Consider the following 20499-nt stretch of genomic DNA (forward strand, 5'->3'; position numbering starts at 1 on the left):
GTATCAAAAACTTGCAATATCCCGCCGTCCGCTAGGGTTGGCTCCAAAAAGTTTTTTCTCCATAGAGCCCAATTCATTTTTAGTAAAAATAAAATTTGATAGACTGATTTTCTACAGCTCAGGATTTTTTTCCCGTTAGTTTTCATGGTCAAAATGAGAGATCAGGTGGCCGATCTTAAAATAAATCAATACTGAATTTTAAATAAATCATTAAAGTTGGCGGAGCCAGGGGGTGTGGCTATACTTGATAGACAGCAACAGAAGCCTCTGCGATAAAATGTGGGCGGGATAAGAGAGTCCTCAGCCAATCCTGCCCCTAGTTGCTCTCTGGTCCAGCCTATTTGATGACGCTTTTTATGTCACTGGCTCCAAAAAATCCAAAACGGCGACCAGGAAGTAGCAAAATCCAGGCTTCATTTTCTCAGCGTTGAAACCAACGGGTGATGTCACGGTAAGTTTACACCTGGTCAAAACAGACACAACCTTCAAAGTTCATGATTTTTTCAAATCTAATCGTGTATTACTATACTGCTTCAGTGTCATGGCCAGTATTACTTCATAATTTTTCGATTTCATAGAGTTATCTTAGCTTACTTCTTTTATGGTCAGTAATTTATTTATTTTATGAAGCAGTTTTATAAACAAAAATGTATCATTTCTTTTTCTGATGTTATAGTCAATCAGTTTTAGTTATTATATTTAAAAAAAACTTGTGCACACTTTATTCAATTTCTCCCTTTGCATGTTTTTCTTTTAAATTTTTTTCTCACTTTTTTTATAATTGTTTTTTTCATTAACAGTCTCTCTTAGTGAAAATCCTTTGCTTTGTGTTTTGTGGTTGTTGTATAGTTGGAGGTGTATAACATAAGCTGTTAAGATTTGAATACATATAACATTGAATACATATACCTCCCAGGTTTACAAGGGAGTAAGAATTCCACCCCGGTGCTACTTAACTACCCAACTCCTACTGTAATTGACACCTCTGGCTGTCAATCACAAAAGGAAAGGACAGCATTTTCTTTCTGAAAGGAGCTCATTGGTTTTCAGAGGACAGCAGCCTGTTAGAACAGATCTAAAATCGGAGGTTATACAGTCATAGTAAAATGAAGCATATTTGCAGTATTTTGAAACGAAAACAGATAGACACAATGTGAGGACATGTGACTCTTTCATCAATTTGCTGAAAATGGGCACAATAAGGGACCTTTAATTGATTTTACACTGCTCTGTTCTCTATTACGTTTTAATTTTTACCATTAGTCAGGCGGGATAGGTTCCACTCCCCGACAACTCTGAAGCACAGAACATCGTGTACAAATGGAAGGAAAAAAGGACTTTAATATATTTTATATCTTTGTTTGTAAAGCATTTTGAATAACCTCTGTATGGGTCAATATATATTTAACATAAGGTATCATAGTTGATATTTTTGTATATAAATCAACATGGCCACCTATAACCAAACCCCATGCAGCATTTTTACAGAAAGATTCTTCGAAATATTATATATACAATTGAGTAAAACTGAAATTAAAAGTTATTTATAAAGATATTGTAGTAAGCTTGTTGACATGCGACATCCACACTTGACTCACACACTACTTTTTAGTAAATAACTAAAAAAGCCTTGGAGTCTTTCCAGTCCTTTCTTCAGGAGGAAATGACATCTTGTGGAGCAGGTCATGTGATCTTAAATCAACACACTTCCTTGAGAGGTGTTTTTGTAATGGGTAACTTAGTCGAAAGTGATTTCTCAGACACAGATAGAATTTGTTATTTTCCGTAAAAAAATTGATACATTCCCAAAAAAGAAATATCTGCCATGATTATCTCAATGTAATAAAAAGGACACAATCAAAGCAATTTTTGAGGAAGCTCATTTTATTCATGTTTAGCTAACTAGAAGGTGGTTGTTATTAAATTTATACGGTTATTTAGTTGACATTTTAGTGATATCCAGGCATTTTTTATTAATAAATGATTGTTTCCATAATAAATAATTATAGAATTTGTAAAGACATGATTATAATGGACATAAAAACATAATTTATTTTGAACGTTTAATAAAAATGTATGCAAGATATATCCCACGGACTTCAAAAGTCCATCAATTATGTATTGACCTGCATGATACGTTGCTAAATAAACACACTTGCTTTCTGAAGTGTAACTTACAACACAGATTTTTTTTTTTTTTAAATAGTATGCTTACTGATTTAGTGTTATTCTCTGGAGTGGCTGTTAATACACTAGAGAAGCTCAGTGTTTACGGAGGGTGCTGTAGGAAATGCAAAAATGACTAAGAAAACTAATTATACTTTCATTTTATTACACAAACCACAATTAGATGCTGTAAAATGCTAATCAGGTGTTTTCCTCTCATCACCAAACATAAGCTGCTCCCAGTGACAGCTAAACCTTTAGGCTATAAACTAAACATTTTGGGTAGATTTCATGTCTTCCCCGGGGAAATTTCCAGTACCATACCATGATGAATTTTTATACTCGAATTTGCACATTTTCTTAATCGATTCAGGGTGGAAACATCTTTATTCATGTAAAGAAACACTCAAGTATTAGGCACTATTCAAAATATAACAGAATACGCAGCGAGGCTCTCAGACATTCTGCACTGCGCTTAAATATTTATTCTCCAAGATGAACTTTTCTCATTTAATATCATCCCTGCTGAGTCAGCACATGCACACATCAGGCATGTTTTGCTCTTCTGTCCTTTTTTGTGTCTTTTGTTTGGGGAAGTGACCTCTGCAAATGTGCATGTGGCACCTTTTGGCATCAATGATTGATTCATTCATTTTAATTAATTTATAACTGTCTGGACTTTAGTAGTTCATTTCAAGTCAACTTTTTTTGTCATCCCAACCCATAAGCTGTGTAATGGAATGAAACTGCAGGGCTTGCAACAACAATACAAGACACAAGATAGAAAATGTGGTATAAAGGAACCAGACATTACTGCATGTAAAAGCAGTGAGTGGGATAGTGCTGAGTGAATAAGCAATAAATATAGCTTAAAACTTTCTGTTATCCTTAGGAGTGAAAAAGAACCATGTAAAACGGTTGAAGCTATATGCTTTCAAATGTATCTTAATAGAACTATAGATTATTGTATGTAAAATTGTAAGTGCTGAAAGTGAGTTTGTGCTATAGAGGAAATAAGTAATAAAAATAGCTAATATATACACTACCAGTCAAAAGTTTGGACACACCTTCTCATTTAATGCTTTTCATTTATTTGTATTATTTTCTACATTGCATATTAATGCTGAAGATTAACACTTTGTTTACAACATAATTCCATATGTATTCTTTTATCGTTTTGATGTCTTCAGTATTAATCTATAATGTAGAAAGTGATTAAATTAAAAACATTTAATGAGAAGGTGTGTCCAAACTTTTGTTTAGGGTCACTTAGAAATGTCCCTATTTTTTAAAGATCCAATGAAGATAACATAAAATGAAGCAGAAAAACATTCTAGACATTGTTAATGTGGTAGATGACTATTCTAGCTAGAAACGGCTGATTTTTAATGGAATATTTCCATAGGGGAAGAGAGGAACATTTCCAGCAACCATCACTCCTGTGTTCTAATGCTACGTTGTGTTAGCTAATGGTGTTGAAAAGAAAACCATTGTGCAATTATGTTAGCACATGAATAAAAGTGTGAGTTTTAATGGAAAACGTGAAATTGTCTGGGCGACTCCAAACTTTTGTAGCTGCGTCTGATGTGTACTTCAGCAAGATGTTTGTTTATGTTCAAACCTTTGTGCACCCTCGGATCACATCACACATATCGGCTCAGTGTACTAAAGAGAAAAGATTTGCACTTATGGTGACAAATGCTCTAAATATTTAAGGGGGTGTATCCTCTGCGTCCCCCAGTGTAACCTCCACCTCAACATCACATCACTTGTTCCTGTCGCCCACAGCTCCTGGTTTACACAAAGAGAAGGACCTTGGACAGAGGCTGCAGCCTTTCAGTACCATGGAGAGGGGCCGTTGTAACCACATAATCCATCTCTGCTCTTTATATTAATGAACAAAAACTGTTTATCTCATCGGTTATAGATGTTAAATGTTTGTTGGCTGTGCTCGCTTTTAATGCTTCCACACAATTTAGAAACTTTAAAGGATTAATGATTTGCAGGTGACATTATACCGAATTTTAGGATTTCTTACAGTGGCTCAGCTCACATCAAGGCATTTGAGGGAGTTTTTTTTTTTTTACACCACCTGTATTGGTGATAACATGCATTTAAAGCACTTGAAACATCCATTAAATGTGACTCCATCTATATAAAGTGGCGACTGAGATAAGCTGGTCAGAAAAAAAAATTATTCTGGTCTTTGGAAGACCAATTTCAAGGGAGAGGCATTTTCCAGTTAGATACCATATCACAATAGCCTGTGGTGTCATTTACCTTATTATGTGGTTGTGCCACTTGGTTATAATACATTTGAACAAAGGGCTGAGTGTTAATGGGCATCAGTGACTACGAGAACAATGGTGTTTTGTTGAACTCCCCTGGGATCTGTAGGCTTTATTTTTCGGGGTTACATCTTTTGTCAAAGGCTCTATTTCAAAATGTATCTCCTGTTCTTAGAAGCTCTGCCAGCCACTGCCAATTGTAACACATTAAGCCACTTGTGATATTTCTCAAACAATGGCAACCTACAGCTGCAAAATGCACAAAGTGGCGAAAATGGGGGGTGGTCTCCCACGTCTTTCCTCGCAAAAACTGCATAGTGATGTGCGTATTTCGGGGCTTTTATCATAATATTTCACAATAAAGCTTCTCTCTCTCTCTCTCTCTCTCTCTCTCTCTCTCTTTCTCTCAGCCCTCGCAGTCTCCCTCCCTCCCTCCCTCCTTCCCTCCCCCTGTTTTCCTCCTCCTCTCCTTTTGCGCACCAGGCGCTCCCACCCTCGGCTCCTCTCTTCGCACACTGCGCTCTCATCCTCGGTGCGGCTTGTGTCTCTGCCTACTCCTGTGCGTAAGAGCGCACAGATGGATATGTAAAGTGATGCACTCCTGAAAAACGCGAAATCTGAGCCTGCCAAAGCCATTCTGGGGAAGACGCATAGATGCGCAGCAGAGAGAGCAGCCAGTCAGATTAAGTTCAGTTCAGTTTCTTTTTTTTCCTGCGCGTTTTTGTTTTGGATGATGCTATGTGAGTAAAGATGTCCATCTGCGCGGATGACGGTGCGTTGCTACTCGGATGTATGTCCCTGGACTTTCCAGCATACCATGACCGTGCGCCTTTGTTCCTCTCTCCAAGTCTTTTCCTTTCCGCTTGAAGTTGACCGGAGGCACAATGAGAGGGAAATACTTTCTCCTCGGCTTCTTGTTGCTCAAACTTATGGCTCTCGTGTGCAAGGCTGACGGGGAGCCAGGACTGCTCGGCGGATTCGTCATGATCACCACCTCCAACGGTTCCAGGGAGGAGGAGAGCGTGTCCGAGGTGACCCCACACACGGAGGACCAATGTCGGGGTTACTACGACGTGATGGGCCAGTGGGACGCGCCGTTCACCTGCAAAACGGGCAATTATCTGTACTGCTGCGGCACCTGTGGCTTCCGCTTCTGCTGCTCCTTCAGGCACTCGCGGCTCGACCAGACCACCTGTAAAAATTATGACGCTCCGGTGTGGATGAAGACCGGGCAGACCCCCTACAAAAAGATGAACAAGATTCACGACAGCACCAAAGACAAGACGAACTTAATAGTTTACATCATTTGTGGAGTAGTGGCCATCATGGCTCTTGTTGGGATTTTCACCAAACTGGGGCTGGAAAAAGCGCACCGGCCACAGAGAGAGAACATGTCCAGGTAAGTCTCTCCCTCCCTCCCTCGTTTCTTCTCTCCCTCTCCCTGCCTGCTTCTCTCTGAGCGCTTGTTTACAAAGACACTTGCAGTAGTAGCCTACGCACGCACTCAAACGGAGCGCGTCGTTCCTCTGCGCGCATCAGAAGTACAACATGAAAATACATGAACATTTGCAATAAGCTGTAACTTGCTTTACTTAAACGCATCGTATTTCACACACTGGATGTGGTTTCTAGGCAACCAGAGCAACTTATGACATCTTCTGTGGCAAGACTCTTGGATGCTGCATGCGCCTTCCACTCCAGCCTATCCATCCATTGTGGTGGATAACATAACGCTGCTCCTGTCATGTGGCGGGGGCGGCTTCTTTCACTGGAGTAAAGGCGGCATTGCGCTCCATTTGTGTGCCTAATTGGAGACGCTTTACCTTCATGGTGTCATTTAATAGAGTATGTGCAGCAGAAACAGCACAACAAAACCAAATGTCACTGGGGAATGTCAGTCTTTTTTCCCCCACTTTGCTTCACCACACAGTCTCGTGAAAAGGTGCACCAGTGCAGCCCAAGTGAATAATTAAATTAACCACATTTCCTCTTGTCTGCACCCCTCATCCGCCACCGCCTCAATGTCTCTCTCCCCCCCCTCCTTTCTGTCTAACAGGGCCGTCGCCAGTGTGCTGCAGGGCGGGTGTCCAGGTGAGCAGTATCGGGGGGAGGAGGCCCTTGGGATGCATTCGCAGCACTTTGTTTCCAGGGCCACAAACCTGCGTGAGTTTTTCTTTTTTTTTTAAAATGATTTTTATTTACTCAGGGAGTTTAGGACTGGCTGCTGTGAACTGTGTGCGTAACTGATCAGCAGCATACGGAAGTGTGGGTGGAGAGTGTGCCAGCAAAACAAAAGCCCGTGTCCAGATTTGGTGTCAGAGGCTGTGAAGTCATTCAGAGTGATGTAAGGATGCAAGGGTTCGGGGATCAAGTCAATCAATCTCAGCTGAGTTCAAATGTTTGGAACCAAACTCATATTTGAGTCAGAAAATCCTCAAAGATTCAGTTGCAAGCGCGCAAAGAAAGCACACATCCCTGCAGGCTTGTTCCTATTTTGTTTCAAATGGGTTTTGTTTTATCTCTCAGCAGCCAGATATCCATCCATTTCATAACACGCTCGAAAGAGAAAGATCTGCTCGTCTCTTTCAGCCCGCTTTTTCAAATCCAGCCATTATTCAGTGCTTTATTTTGGTTCGTGCCCACATGATATAATGAGAGAAAGAAAGAGGAAAGTGGGAGTGTGTGTGTGATTGTGAGGAAATGGTGGTGGTGTGTTTGTGTGGAGGGTTTTTTTGGGGGGGTGGCAGTGGTAAGGGTATAATACAAAGACTATGAATGCCGTCTATTTCTGCTGTGTCCCGTGGGCTGCTACAGTAGCGGGCTTCTTTGTGTTTTTAACACCGAAGATCAAACACACGAATGCGCACAAAGCACAAATATGTACAGACCAGAGCATACGGTACATATAAAGATACTGTAGCGCTCAGTGCACAGCAGCCTCGCAAGGTTGCATCACCAGTCACACAGAGGAACGTCTCTCCCTCGTCTCATGTGTTACTATCGAGCTATACATGAATGGCATCTTGTAGTATTCCAACTAACTGCAGCTGAAAGCATCAAACAGCCTGCATCTTGCCTATTTGAGTGCATTTCATCACTTTGTTGCAAGGCAAAGAAAAATCATTAAGTTTTTGATGTGCTTTTTTCACAAAAAGTGAACTTTTCACTTAATTTCCTTGCAGCCAGCAAAGATTCTGATCACATTTAACGCCGGTAACATCCCCTAATTCTTTTTATTATCTGTAAACTCTGCACAGTTGAGTTTCAAATCATCAATCAGGAAGTGTACATGTAAGGAAGAAGTGGTGGTGGTGGTGGTGGTGGTGGGGATTGAATAACTACTTCTATTTGTGAGAATGAGATAAATATGCAATCCTACAACAGCTCCCCTGGCTAACGACAAGGTGACATAACCCTACTCAGCGTGAAGCACTACACCCACAGACACCATCAAAATCATGACGAGAGTGCATCTCATGTAGAAGGGAGAAGGAAAGGTTGCGTGCATTTTTATTTTTTTGTTTTTTTATTGAATAAACGGAAAGGTGGTAGGACGAGTCTTAAAAACCTGCCACTGTGAAAGGAGATAAATAACACTTTCAGTAGGTGTCAGGGCCGGCTCGAGTCTTTTATTCCCTCTCCTCACTGTAGGAGAGATGAGGTAGCGGGGTGGCCTATCACCTAAGTGGCCGGAGAGGACACAGCTGTGAAAAAGCGATTATTATTTGCAATGTGGAACCTGCTCCCTTGAACCTCCTAATCCTGGGGCTTGTGGGTAATCATGTGGAATTTTATTAACCTCTGTGATCTGGCGGGATCCCTCCCACGGCAGCCACCCGATCGGCCGACGGGTCCCTCCGTCGGTCGAGAGCGGAAGGCGATTCATCACAGTTTGTAGAGAGAGGAGGGGAATTAGATATGGATTTTGCCGGATGTGGACGTGGTATTCTTATTTTAAGTGATTAACCGAAGATTAATAGACTGGAAAGGGCAAGGTGATTTTTCATTAGGCGTGTCACTGTAAATGCAAAGGACAGATGACGGGGGAAGAGATGGAGAGAAAGAGTGAAGAGAGTGGTAATTGCAATGTAAAGATAAGTGGTCAGGTTAAAAGGGCCACTTGCGCACATGCTTGGGCACACTAAGGGAGTCTGTTCGGATGTGGCCCAGGATTGTGCTGGAAAATCTATTTAAGTGCAAACTCCATATTGATTATAGCTTATGGCCAGATTGCCCCTATTACTGGCATCAATGAATCTGGTCTGGCAGGTCTGTGCTTCTTATAAAAGAGGAGAAGATTCCTTTGGGTCTTGTGCGACTGCGCTGCTTGTAAAGGAATCACCGACGAGTGCTGCTGCTTGATCATTTAAAAAAGTGTATTTGCCAACAGAGGCGTGAAACAGACAGAAAACCTCCGTTGCCTGATAATTCAGGATCATAATGGGCCACACAAGTGAGAAAAACACAGAACCAATTAGTAATATACAAGCCGGAGGTCTGTGTTTGCCATGTCGGAGATCCCAATGCGTTTTCCTGCAACAGACTGAGTAATAAAACTGGACGCTGTTGTTGCTTTGTGAAACAGAAACCAGCCAACTCACAAATTCCCCAGTTGGGTGCAGGCTCACACTCTTTCATGTCATCTCGAAACCCCGAGACTTTGTTTGACTCCCTAAAAGGCTGAAAATCCCACGTCTCTTCAGCATCAAAGAGCGAAAAGAGACAAAGACGGGAAGGATGGAAAAAGAGGGGGACGGGGAGGACGGGGAAGGAGAGGAAGAAGTGGCACAAAGAGGGGAGCCAAGTGATCTCAGTGGCAAAATCCAGCCTGATGGCAGCGCTCCCTGATGAAGGACAGGGCTGTGTATTTGTCATATGTGCCACGTTAAGGCGCTATTAAAGCTACACTCTTCCATGGATTGACTCGGAACGTCTTGAGCCATTAGCATTTAATTCAAGGTGACTTTAGCTCAAGTTTTCAGCTCCATAACCTCAAAGTCCTCAGCTCATCTCACTGTTACATTTACTGTATATTCCGTTGAATGAGTAGTTGTGAAATTTGTTTGGAAAAAAGCAGTTATCCTTGATGGTGAATTATCCTCCAGACCAATAGCGCTTTTCGTTCCCTAATCGTCATTTTGCGTATCACTATAAAGAGCTCTAGGTGGGCAGCACTTGATTAAGACAAAACACACACTCACGCACTTACACAATGTACACAGTGCTCTGTATTCACAACTCAATTCACCATTTGCAGGCTTAATTACCTCCCCAGTAGTTATAATCTTTTCCTAAACATTCTGAGATGGGAAGGATGAAATTTTAATAGGTAATTGCTTCGGAGATTGCACAGGCACGAGAAAAGGCCCTGTCTGCAAAATACTGCTGCTCCTCCTTGTGACTGTGTGTGTGTGTGTGTGTGTGTGAGTGAATGGAGGTGCATGCGTGCGCACAGTGTGCATGCACTGTGTAAATGTGTTTTTATGCGCAGCACAGGCCTGTCAAAAGGAGTTGTACATATCCTTCGTTAAAAGTAGGTGACTGTGTGACCTTGTCTTCCCGACTGTCATCCGAGCCTTCAGCATGTCACATCTGATTGCAGAGTGTCAGAGCGGAAAGAGACGCTTCAGCTACTGAACCTACACACGGGCCGCAGAAACAAGCAAAGAGAGGCTGTGAAAGAGAAAATGACAGAGCTGTAGGTAGTTATCTGTGAGGCGTCACTCCAGCTCGGGCTCCGTTTGAAGCTCAGCTTCTGTTCTTGTGTTCAAACAGGCAAGAAAAGCACAGTTGAGGTTCCATCCCTGAGTTTGTCTTTCAGACTCATAGGCCGCTGGAGTGACAGTAAAGCTCCCACTATATCTACAGCTCGCTTTCTTTGATCGACACCATCGAGGAAAGGGTTTGTTCCATTTCTTAATCCGCTTTACTTACATTCTCACACAGACACATTTAGCGGACATTTTTACGCATGCACTTAAAGGTATACTTCAGCATTTGTGGAATATGTTTTTTCCCTTCTATAGGTGACACTCCTGTCGTATCTGCATGCTAAATATGAAGCTACAGCCAGCAAATTGCAACTTTAGCAATGAGACAAGAAACAGGCGAGAATAACTGGCCTGACTAAGTCCACAGTACTAGCAAGAAAAGCACTCAGAGAGAGCAATACTCCACAAAAGCTGTTTGTTGCCCCATATGGCATTGTCAGAAATGCAACCGAAATCACGGCAACATAGAATGTGGCCATTTAACATAGATGTACCCACAAACAAAATTACCTTGCACTGAGCACAGGTATGTGTTGTGCATGTGTACGTTATGTACGGATACTGAATCGAGCGACCTAAATATGTAGCAGGCACCGAGAATTGACAGGACTCAGAAACACCCCCACAATTTAATCAATTGTTCCTTGTATCATTTCCCACTGATCAGTCCCGATACGTCTGCAGTGGTGGATTTGTACTGGGATCGCAATCATGTGATTGTCAGCAAGCAGCTGATGCAGTGTTCACTTGTAGTCATAGTTACAGTGACGCTGTGCCACTAGCTCGGAACGATACAGTAATCTTTAACAAATCCGTGGATCCAAGCTATAAGCTGCATCACTGCCAAAATCTAATCAGTTGGTTCTTGTGTCATTTCTGACCTTCCCTGAATGAGACAGACAGACAGGCAATCATACAGACAACCAATGCCGATCGTCCCAAAACTCCACCATGTTCCTTTGCACAGTGAAAATACAGAGTTTTGTGTGGTATGTTTCTGTGCTAGACATGATGAGCATAAAGCATAGAAAATACACCAGAGTACAAAAGGTGGCTGGAGCACGCCGCTTAATTTATAGGCTTTTACTGTGCAAGCACTTTCAACATTACTGTGTCTTCATCGGAGTCAAAGTGGATGAGGACACAGTAGTGTTAAAACGCTAGCCAGCCAGTTCGCTCATAAAGTCTGTAAATTAAATTGTGTGTTCAGTCCTCTTATGTTTTCTGGAAATTTGCTGTCCTTGAACTGAGAAATGCTTGTTGCTGCTGCATGCAGAGAACCCTGTTTCTACTAGAACACATGATGTACCTCCCTTTTTTGTGGGAAATCATAAACAAGACAATACATTTAAAGAAGTCTTCTTAAGGAAGTCCTGCCACTCTTAGAAACACCACTTGGGAGTTATTTCAGACTTCAAGGACCAGATCCCTATCTAACTAATGGGGACAGGATCACAACTGCAATTCCGAAGGTTAATGAGACATAAAAACTACTAATCTGTGCAATTTGATTTTAAAAATGCTTCAAAATGAGGTTTAAAGGGGTTTTCAACACTGCTACTACGAATGCGCACAGTTTCTTGACACGGCGTAGGCTTGATGTTTCTGATTTAGACAGACAGTTGGTTTAGTGGTGAGGAATGATTTGATATAAAACCATCATCTCTGGTGATGCAGAATTCTCTCACAGATTTCTGTTCAGGATTCTTCAATTTCAGAGTCTCTCCTTTATATCGTCCCTGGTATCGTTCAGTAAACTTTGAAGGATGAAGGCTGGTGGATTCTTTATATTTCAAACAGAGCTGCTAATTGATTCCTGGCTCTAACATTATATGTAGCACACAGACGTGAGAGTTTTAATATAATTCTTTGGCTTAAACAGCTGCTACCATCGTGACAGTTGTTTCTACCCAGGAAATTGAAATTTGAGGAAAATGGATGCTTCAATGATGCAAATAAGATACAACCAGCATGATAGCACTGATTAACATCTGAGGCAACTGTTTGTCGAGACAAATATGCCTCAAATAATGCTTTGCTTTTAGTCTTAATATCTTTTTTAACAGAATGTAGACTCCTAAATTGCCAAAGATATATCAGAAGAAATGAAATTAGCTGCTGAGAACTTGACGTTGTGTAGGATGGTCATTAAATGCATCTTTGAGTTCATTTGGATCTAATATTCAGCCCATAGTTAGAACATGAGAAATACCTGCTGGAATACACTTGTTGGCTCTCTTTAACACAACGCCTTCAGGCTGTCAGACATCAGCATCAGTCACATTGCCATAAAGCAGATTTAACTGGCTGGAGAACCTCATCACTCATCAAAATCATGTCCTTCAGCATCATCTGGAGCCTCGCAATGGAATAGAATCAGCCACAGAGCAAAACGGCAAAGACACAGCAAGTCACAGAGCTCAGATTCTCAGAAAGTGAAGAAGCGTCTCCTCCCCCTCTCCAGGGCCTCATTCCTTCACCCTCTCGCTGCCTAATTATCCTAATGTGAGGCCCCTCAGCAGCCCTGGGACACCATTAGACTCCTGCTTATTAGGGCTCTGGGGCCGCACAGCCAGCGAGCATCGACCAACAGTAGACATCTAGTCAGTTTAGGCGCAGAGGGAGGCCGGACAAGGAGGTGTCAGCACAGCCGGAGGGAGGGAGGCAGACTGAGACCGAGAACTGGAAAGGGAACAAAAAGCAAAGAAGGTTTCAGAAACAGAAAATCCCGAGAAGAGAGCGTGCTTTTGTAATTTCTTCTCTGAAATCCTAAGAAGAAGCAGGTTACCCTGAGCTGCATCATGCTCTTGTTACTGAGCATTAGCTTTTCTCTGAGAGCTGGTGTAAATTGGAACGAGCGCTCATTCAGGGAAGCAGAAAGCAAACAGCAGTTTTGATCGGTCCGATGCGCTCCACCCGTCATCGTCTGCTCTTAGCGTGTCATATTTTCCATCTTTACGTTGTGTTGCGGTGGAATGAAAGAAGCAACAGGGATGGAGAATATCTTTAACTTCTAATCAGACGAACACCCCACCCCACTACCACCACCCCTTCCCCTCCTCGCGAATATTAATCAGTTCATTTACTCCCAGGAAGCCACATCTTGCTTTTGACAGGTAATTATGTGTGTGCGTTTTGCGGCTGTGCACACATTCACGTCTCCGTCGGCTCATATGCCCATCATATACACCTGCATGTGTATGTCTCAACCTGTGGCGCGCTTCAGTCAAATCCCGAGTGTGATGAGGAATATTGCCTCCGTCCGTCTTCATCTGTTTCATTTACATTTGACTATCTGTAATGATATAGCAGGCGCAGGCGGTCGTGGGATCCGCACACAGACTTCCCATCTGTATGTTTGAGCAGGTGGTTCTCACCACTGGCTTCTAATTAATTGCTACACTGACTCTACCTAATCAACTATTCAACCTAATGAGTCAAGCCTTTTGGCAAATATTAGGATTATTTTCTGAATTCACACAGAAATGTGATTATTAATGAGGATAACTGTAAACACAGCGGGTTGCATTTGTAATTCTGGACATGTTTAGGTTACAAGAGACGCTTGGATTCATGCACGCTTCCTTATATTAGTCAGTGCGGCAGAGGAGCTGTCGAGAAAACAGCTGTGTTCCTTATAACAATGACAAGCTTACCGTCAGTCAGATATACAGCGAAGCAAGCAAAATCTCATAGTGGCTTTATAAGTCTATTTAGGCTCCGTAACATGTAACTGTGTTACGCGGTGTAATACTGAACGCTGTGTAAAATCCTCTGTAATCTCTTGCTATTTTCACTCAGTTTTTCCTTTTTCCACTGTTTCTAATAAGAACATACAGCCCTAATCTTCAGTAGTGCCAACAGTATAATGTATACAGACATGTGAAAGGAAAAACCTGAATGTTTAGCCCTTACAATAAGGGGATCCGATGGATTTGTTATACTGTGGATGGATTTCAGCTGGCGTGGTTTGGATCCTTATGTCCCCTCAGAGGGAAAGGAGGGAAGGGTCGCCTCAAATCAATATAAAGTTGCTCTGAGTGAATGAAACATTTCTATCCTGATCGGAGAGGTGCTTTCCGGGATGACAATGCTTCCATCTATAGGGCACAAAGGGTCACTGAATGGTTTGATGAGAATGAAAATGATTTGCTGAAATGCTTTGACCTTCAACACCACCAGATCTTAACTCATTTTAAGTATTATGGTGGAATTTGATCAGCGTGCTACAATGCAAAGTCCACCACCGTCACCAACACCCAGATGAGGGAATATTTGCATAGAAGGGTGTTCATCCCTCCAGTGGAGTTTAGAGACTTGGAGAATCATTCAAACTGTTCCTGCAGCATGTGGTGGCCCAGCACTTTACTGAGACCCTTCATGTTGTTTTTTTCCATTTATTTTGCATCCATCTGTATATTCTTGCTACAGTATTCCACCTGTGATCTAATGGTGTAAGATACGTAAATACTGTTGGCTAATATTATTTGCTGATATTGGCCTATTTCATATGTATATTAGTCTTGGCATATATGTTGTCTGGTGTGTGCCAATATGTAAATTTACGTGAAAGAAATGACTTGGAACATATTGCAGAAAAATATGCTTTGGGTAATTTAGAAATGTTGTCATGCCAGTTTGCCCAGCAAAACAGCTCCATTCTCAAGAATACTCTCAGCTTGTCCTAGGAGACAAGACAATAGTTATATGTACAGATGATAGATGCTTCATCAATAGCAATAAGAAAATCATTCTATAGAATCTTTGATGATTTTACTTAAATGCAGTAGATGCAAACCACCAAGGAGGCACATAACGAGTCCATGGACATCTGGATCTCCATCTGAGCCCGCAGACCCTTCCCTGCTAGAGGCTGCAGCTGGCTGGGCCTGGCTTTGTGGTGTAAAACAGCTATGAAAGTGTGCCGAAGCAACACATTCCATACCTTAGCATCAGGGGGTGCACAAAGACTAGTGTGGGGTCGACGTCCGGTGATACCCAGTCCTGAATAAACATTCACTCCCTTAACCTCTCACATTAACCTGTGCACCTTGATAGAGGCAAATGTAGTTCAGTTCAAAGTGGTTGAATTCAAAATTTCATTTAATTGCTAAACACTACCCTCAGCACTGTCTGCAGCACATGTAGCAGAGTACAGCTGGTGGTGCAGAGTTAAGTGGCGTCATCATATTAAGGTGGTGCTAGTTTTTGTTTTCCCTTTTCAGTATAATTTTAACATATTGACATATATAAAGAATAATAGCTGACGAATATATACACTACCGTTCAAAAGTTTGGGGTCAGTTTGAAAGAAAAGCATTTTTTTTTTCAATGAAGATAACATTGAATTAATCAGAAACACAGTCTAGGCATTGTTCATGTGGTAAATGACTATTCTAGCTGGAATTGGCTGATTTTTAATGGTACTATATCTACATAGGGGTACAGAGATCCATCACTCCTGTGTTCTAATGGTACATTGTGTTAGCTAACCATGCTAACTCACGTTGCCTGGATGACCCCAAACTTTTGAACCGTAGTGTAGATATCTGGATTTTTCAGTATTGCCAGTGGCCCCATCGGCCTACTTTAAGTGAAATTGTGATGTGATTATATATTGTATATAATACATTAGATAGATAGATAGATAGACAGATAGACAGATAGACAGATCAAAAAGAACTTACAGCTTATGACTCATGGTGCTGTTAGAGTTCTTTGTCCAGCAGGTTTGTGTGGTTCATCTGAATAAAAAGGTTGCTACCACTGTCAGTATCTTATGATACTTACAGGAGCTATGCTGGACACTCACCTCTCCCTGCCTGTATATTCTCAAAGTCTTGGCTTCGAAAGCGAACAATCTGGAACAGTCTGTTGTGGTTGAACCTGCCAAAGCCACCGACCACTTTCCGTGTTCGCAGAGTACTGATGGCTCTTTTTTCTCCTGTCTTTCTAATGTACACACATGCATATGGACACAAAAAGGTACCCACATGCATATAATCTCCATGTGCACACAATTTGCAGTTCCAGGCCTGGGTTTCACACGGCCCAGGGGCAGGCAGCAGATTTGCTTGGCCAGCTGACTGATGCCACCAGCGTCACAGGCAGAGAGCTTCATGCTGGGGGCACATTTGTGAAACTCCCCGTCCATGCCACCGCCCCACACATACACCCATCACCAAACTCGATCCTGGGAGAGCGAGCTCCATTTCTTTTCTCTCTCTTTTGCCCGCAGGCTTCAGTATGGCCTGGCTCGCTCGCCACCCAGCCCCGAGGAGGTCAGGACACATTGGCAGCCTTCCCGTCGCTCACCCTCCCATCTTCGTACATACATATGGACACACACAAACAGTAAAACACACAACCTCGTGGACAGGCTTACAGCCCCCGCTCCCACACAGCCCCCCTGTCCTGCTGGGTGCTGGCCTGTGGATAGGGGACATGTGGCTAGGCGAAATGCGTCACGATGCTGGGCTCTCACTCCGACAGATCTTGTGCCTGTCTGCCTGCCTGCAAATTACCAGCCTGGAACGCCTCACGAAAACAGAGAAGGAGTTTTGTTTTCCACCCTTCTGATTGCAGCAATCGCCCTACTCTCAGCTCCACTAGGCTTCTGGCCACTGTTGCCTTTTTCTCTTGGCATTTCACGTGTCTTATGGCAGTAGCTGGTTACAGAATCTGCTCCTGTTGTGGTTTAGGTTTTCTAGATTCTCCTCCAGAGAGAAGCAGAGATGTGTCTCTGTAACAACATGGTTAGAGGACACTGATAAACCTGCTCAGATTGTTACATTTCATATATTTCATGCTGTGTGACTGAGAATGAGTAGCGTGTACAATTGAGCAACAGTTCTCCTTTCGTGGAGGATTTAAACCAAAAGATCAAACTGTTTGGTTTTTTTTCTGGGAGCTTTTCTTTCAGGAAAGGTCAGATGTTGTCTTTATTTATTTTTCCCATCCTGATGCTGTTAGAAAAACCATCTCACAGCCTGAATCACCTCTGTGTCAAAGAACAGAGGCAAGGAGAGCACACTGATTGAATACACAATGCTCGTAGCAAGGCTTTCAGCCCTCCTCGTAGCCAGCCTCCATCTACTGAAAAGGATTTGAGCACAAAAGGTCGCCCTGAGAAGTTTGCGTTTTACTCATTTTTGCAGGAATAAATTAATTCACTACCGCTACAGTGGATTACAATGCTGATCCAGTTTCATATCGAGAAAATGAGTGGCATGAAATGTTACAATGTTTGCTTATTTGCCTTCTTGCATATAGTTAAATGACAGAACTGATACCATTCTGATGTCTGATGTCGAGCTGGAACGTAATTTAACTTACAGACTGGAGACAGGAGGAAACAGCTACTGGTTGCCTGGCAACCTCACTGTGACAACAAAACACATAATGGTAAATGGTCTGCACTTTTTTAGCGCCTCTCCCTGGCGCTACTGGTACTGAAAACGCTTTACAATGTCTTTCTCATTCACCTATAATAGAGATTTTCATACCAGCCATGTGAACCCATAAATTTTTGCTTTTACACTTGTCAAGGAATGATATACAAAATATCTTGTACAGGTCTGTAAAAAGCTTACTTAACTCTGGTCTACTGTATGTCAGTTATTACAAAAAAAATGTCCATAGTCAGCCTCAGTGCCAGAATGAATTAGAAATAAAAATAAAAAGCTAGTATTTCAGCATATTAAGTTATTTTAACTGACTTATTTAATTATTCCATCCCCATCCTGATATCGTTGTTTCATTTTGATGACACTGACATCCAGCTTGCTGTGGGTGCAGCTGCTGCTACTGACAGATACTGGAGCCACCGAAGCTGCCGCTGGATGCGCCTGCTGTTATAAAATGTTTATTATACCAAACATATTGAAATATGCTAATTCTGATACGTTCACACTCAAAGCCTCAGGTGTTAAAGACCCCTTCTGGCGAAAATCAAGTTTTTAACCTTGTTAGAATGTCCATATGGTGTTTTTTCAGATGCCAGAAGACACGTCATGAGCAAAACAAGCAGTCGACACCATGGCTGAGCAATTCCACCTCACAGCACACTGACAGGACTCTCAAAAACATGGATTCAAACTTTTTTATACTTACAGTTGAGCAAAAGTTTCCACACGCTTGCAAAGGCGCTGTAGTGTTTGTAGCTGAGTCTAGTGAGTGCATTAATAGGCCCTATTTAAATTGGCTCAGAGGAGTCAGCAGCTGCAGTCAATCATAATCACGCATGAGAAGTTAAGAGGTCATGCCGCTAAAAAATGCAGTTAACACACCTTTCTACATTACTCAAACTGATCATTCTAGTAGCTATGTATAATTTTGACCCAGCAGATTTTGTCATATTTCCAGAAGATCTGTTAAGACAGATGAGTTTCAATGATTTCATCAAAGAAAATTCTGAGTTATAGGAGTCATTGGAAACTCAAGACTGCCATGATATACATATGTATGTAAACTTTTGTCCACAGCTGTAACAAACCTGAACAAACCAACCATATCAGCTTGTGGGAGGGGTTTTCTTTAGCATTATTCTTCTCCAGAATTGGGTTGCAGTACATGTACGGCTGAATGAACAGACTTATAGGTGAGCTGGTGTGCTCAGCTGCAGTGAGTGGGGACTTTGAAGATCTCCATATTCTAAAGGAAGCAAGGGTGTAGAGGAACATCTCAGTAATTTTATGCCACTATAGCTTTCATAATCTTAGATGTGTTTTAGGAGTTGAACCAGTGATCGGAGAAGGACTTGAACAAGATTTATCACTGACTTCTTTGACATGGTGCCAGCTAGTTTAAAGATGACTTTGAGTCAGTATGTTAGTAAATGTAAAATAATGTAAAAAATAAGCTTGATCTAGATGTCTCTATTAGTTTTGGTGGCTTCAATGTGTAAAAACCTGGTTTTCACAAGTAGTCTGTTCCTGCTGCCACCAGGAGTAATGGATTAATGTTGGAGGTCTGTTAACATAGAGCTTTTCTCCTTATGAAAGTAACACTGGTGAACGTCTGACAATATATTGACCAACCAATTGACTTGTCAACCTTGAGATTACAGGTTTAAATCAGCAAGGTTCAGGCATGTAACCTTTGAAAAGAAACAGGTTGGACGTTTCCCCCTGCATAATATATACACTAATGTTCAAAAGTTTGAGTCACCCAGGCAATTTCATGTTTCCCATGAAACTCATGCTTTTATTCATGTGCGAACATAATTGCACACGTGTTTTTTAATCATCAATTAGCCTTTCAAAACCATTAGTTAACACAATGTAGCATTAGAACACAGGAGTGATGGTTGCTGGAAATGTTCCTCTGTACCTCTATGTAGATATTCCATTAAAAATCAGCCGTTTCCATCTAGAATAGTCATTTAAGAATAGTCATTTATCTCAATAACAATGTCTAGACTGTATTTCCTATTAATTTAATGTTATCATCATTGAAAAAAGCTGCCTTTCTTTCAAAAATAAGGACATTTCTAAGTGACTACAAACTTTTGAGCAATAATTTATATTGCCGGTATATTCTACCTATCCTCTGTCCTCATATGTCTGGATATAGATAAATAACACAGCTGTGTTTATATTTACCATTTTGGAGGGGGGAGTGAATGAGAAACATTTTCCCTGTGATGAATAATTTTCCCGAGATACACAATAGTGCAAGAACACAACATTTACAGCAGCAACAGTTGTAGTGGGCAGCCCCACAGTCTGTGAGTCACTGTAAAAATGCGAACATACGGTTGTCGAAAATTCTCTCCACCAGTCATTCCTGGATAGATAAATAATATTTGTGTGCATTATCAGTGTCAAAGCCGGTATTTTAGAGTCCTTCTTGCCAGCATCACACTCCTGGTAACCTGTAGGCTGAATATGTAAATGTGGATTACTTCCCTGCCCTTTCATTGACCACTGTGTTTCGTCTCATGCATTTATGCAAATGCACCATTTCAGTATCTTCTCATCAGATCACAGGCAGCAGCATGACACTGAGTCTGCACACAAAGCAACTTAATGAGCTTCATAATCCCAACGGGCCTTACCTTATTGGAAAATCAGCGAGCACATTAATTTAGGTGTCTACCCCGTAATGTATAATATACACTACTCTGCCTGTGATGAGGCATTCCACTTTTATTTAGCTTTATTATCGCGAGTAGAACTGCATGCAAATTTAATACTTCCCTTGAGTGTCTACCCGACAGATGATAACCATCTCCAATCACACAAGAAAGGTGCTTTTTTCCCCCCACGATACGG

At 41.7% G+C, this 20499-nt stretch overlaps 1 protein-coding gene across 1 annotated transcript in view; it reads left to right on the forward strand.

The window, feature by feature from the left end:
• Positions 1-4917: 4917 nt before the first annotated feature.
• Positions 4918-20499, forward strand: part of shisa9a (shisa family member 9a) — a 75057-nt gene continuing 59475 nt past the window's right edge. The window contains exons 1-2 of the mRNA XM_022208251.2: positions 4918-5853; positions 6511-6617. Coding sequence (XP_022063943.1) covers positions 5339-5853; positions 6511-6617 — 622 coding nt within the window. The 5' untranslated portion in view covers positions 4918-5338. The remainder of the gene's footprint in view (positions 5854-6510; positions 6618-20499) is intronic.

Source organism: Acanthochromis polyacanthus, chromosome 19 (genome assembly GCF_021347895.1).
Source record: "Acanthochromis polyacanthus isolate Apoly-LR-REF ecotype Palm Island chromosome 19, KAUST_Apoly_ChrSc, whole genome shotgun sequence".
Lineage (NCBI taxonomy): Eukaryota > Metazoa > Chordata > Actinopteri > Pomacentridae > Acanthochromis > Acanthochromis polyacanthus.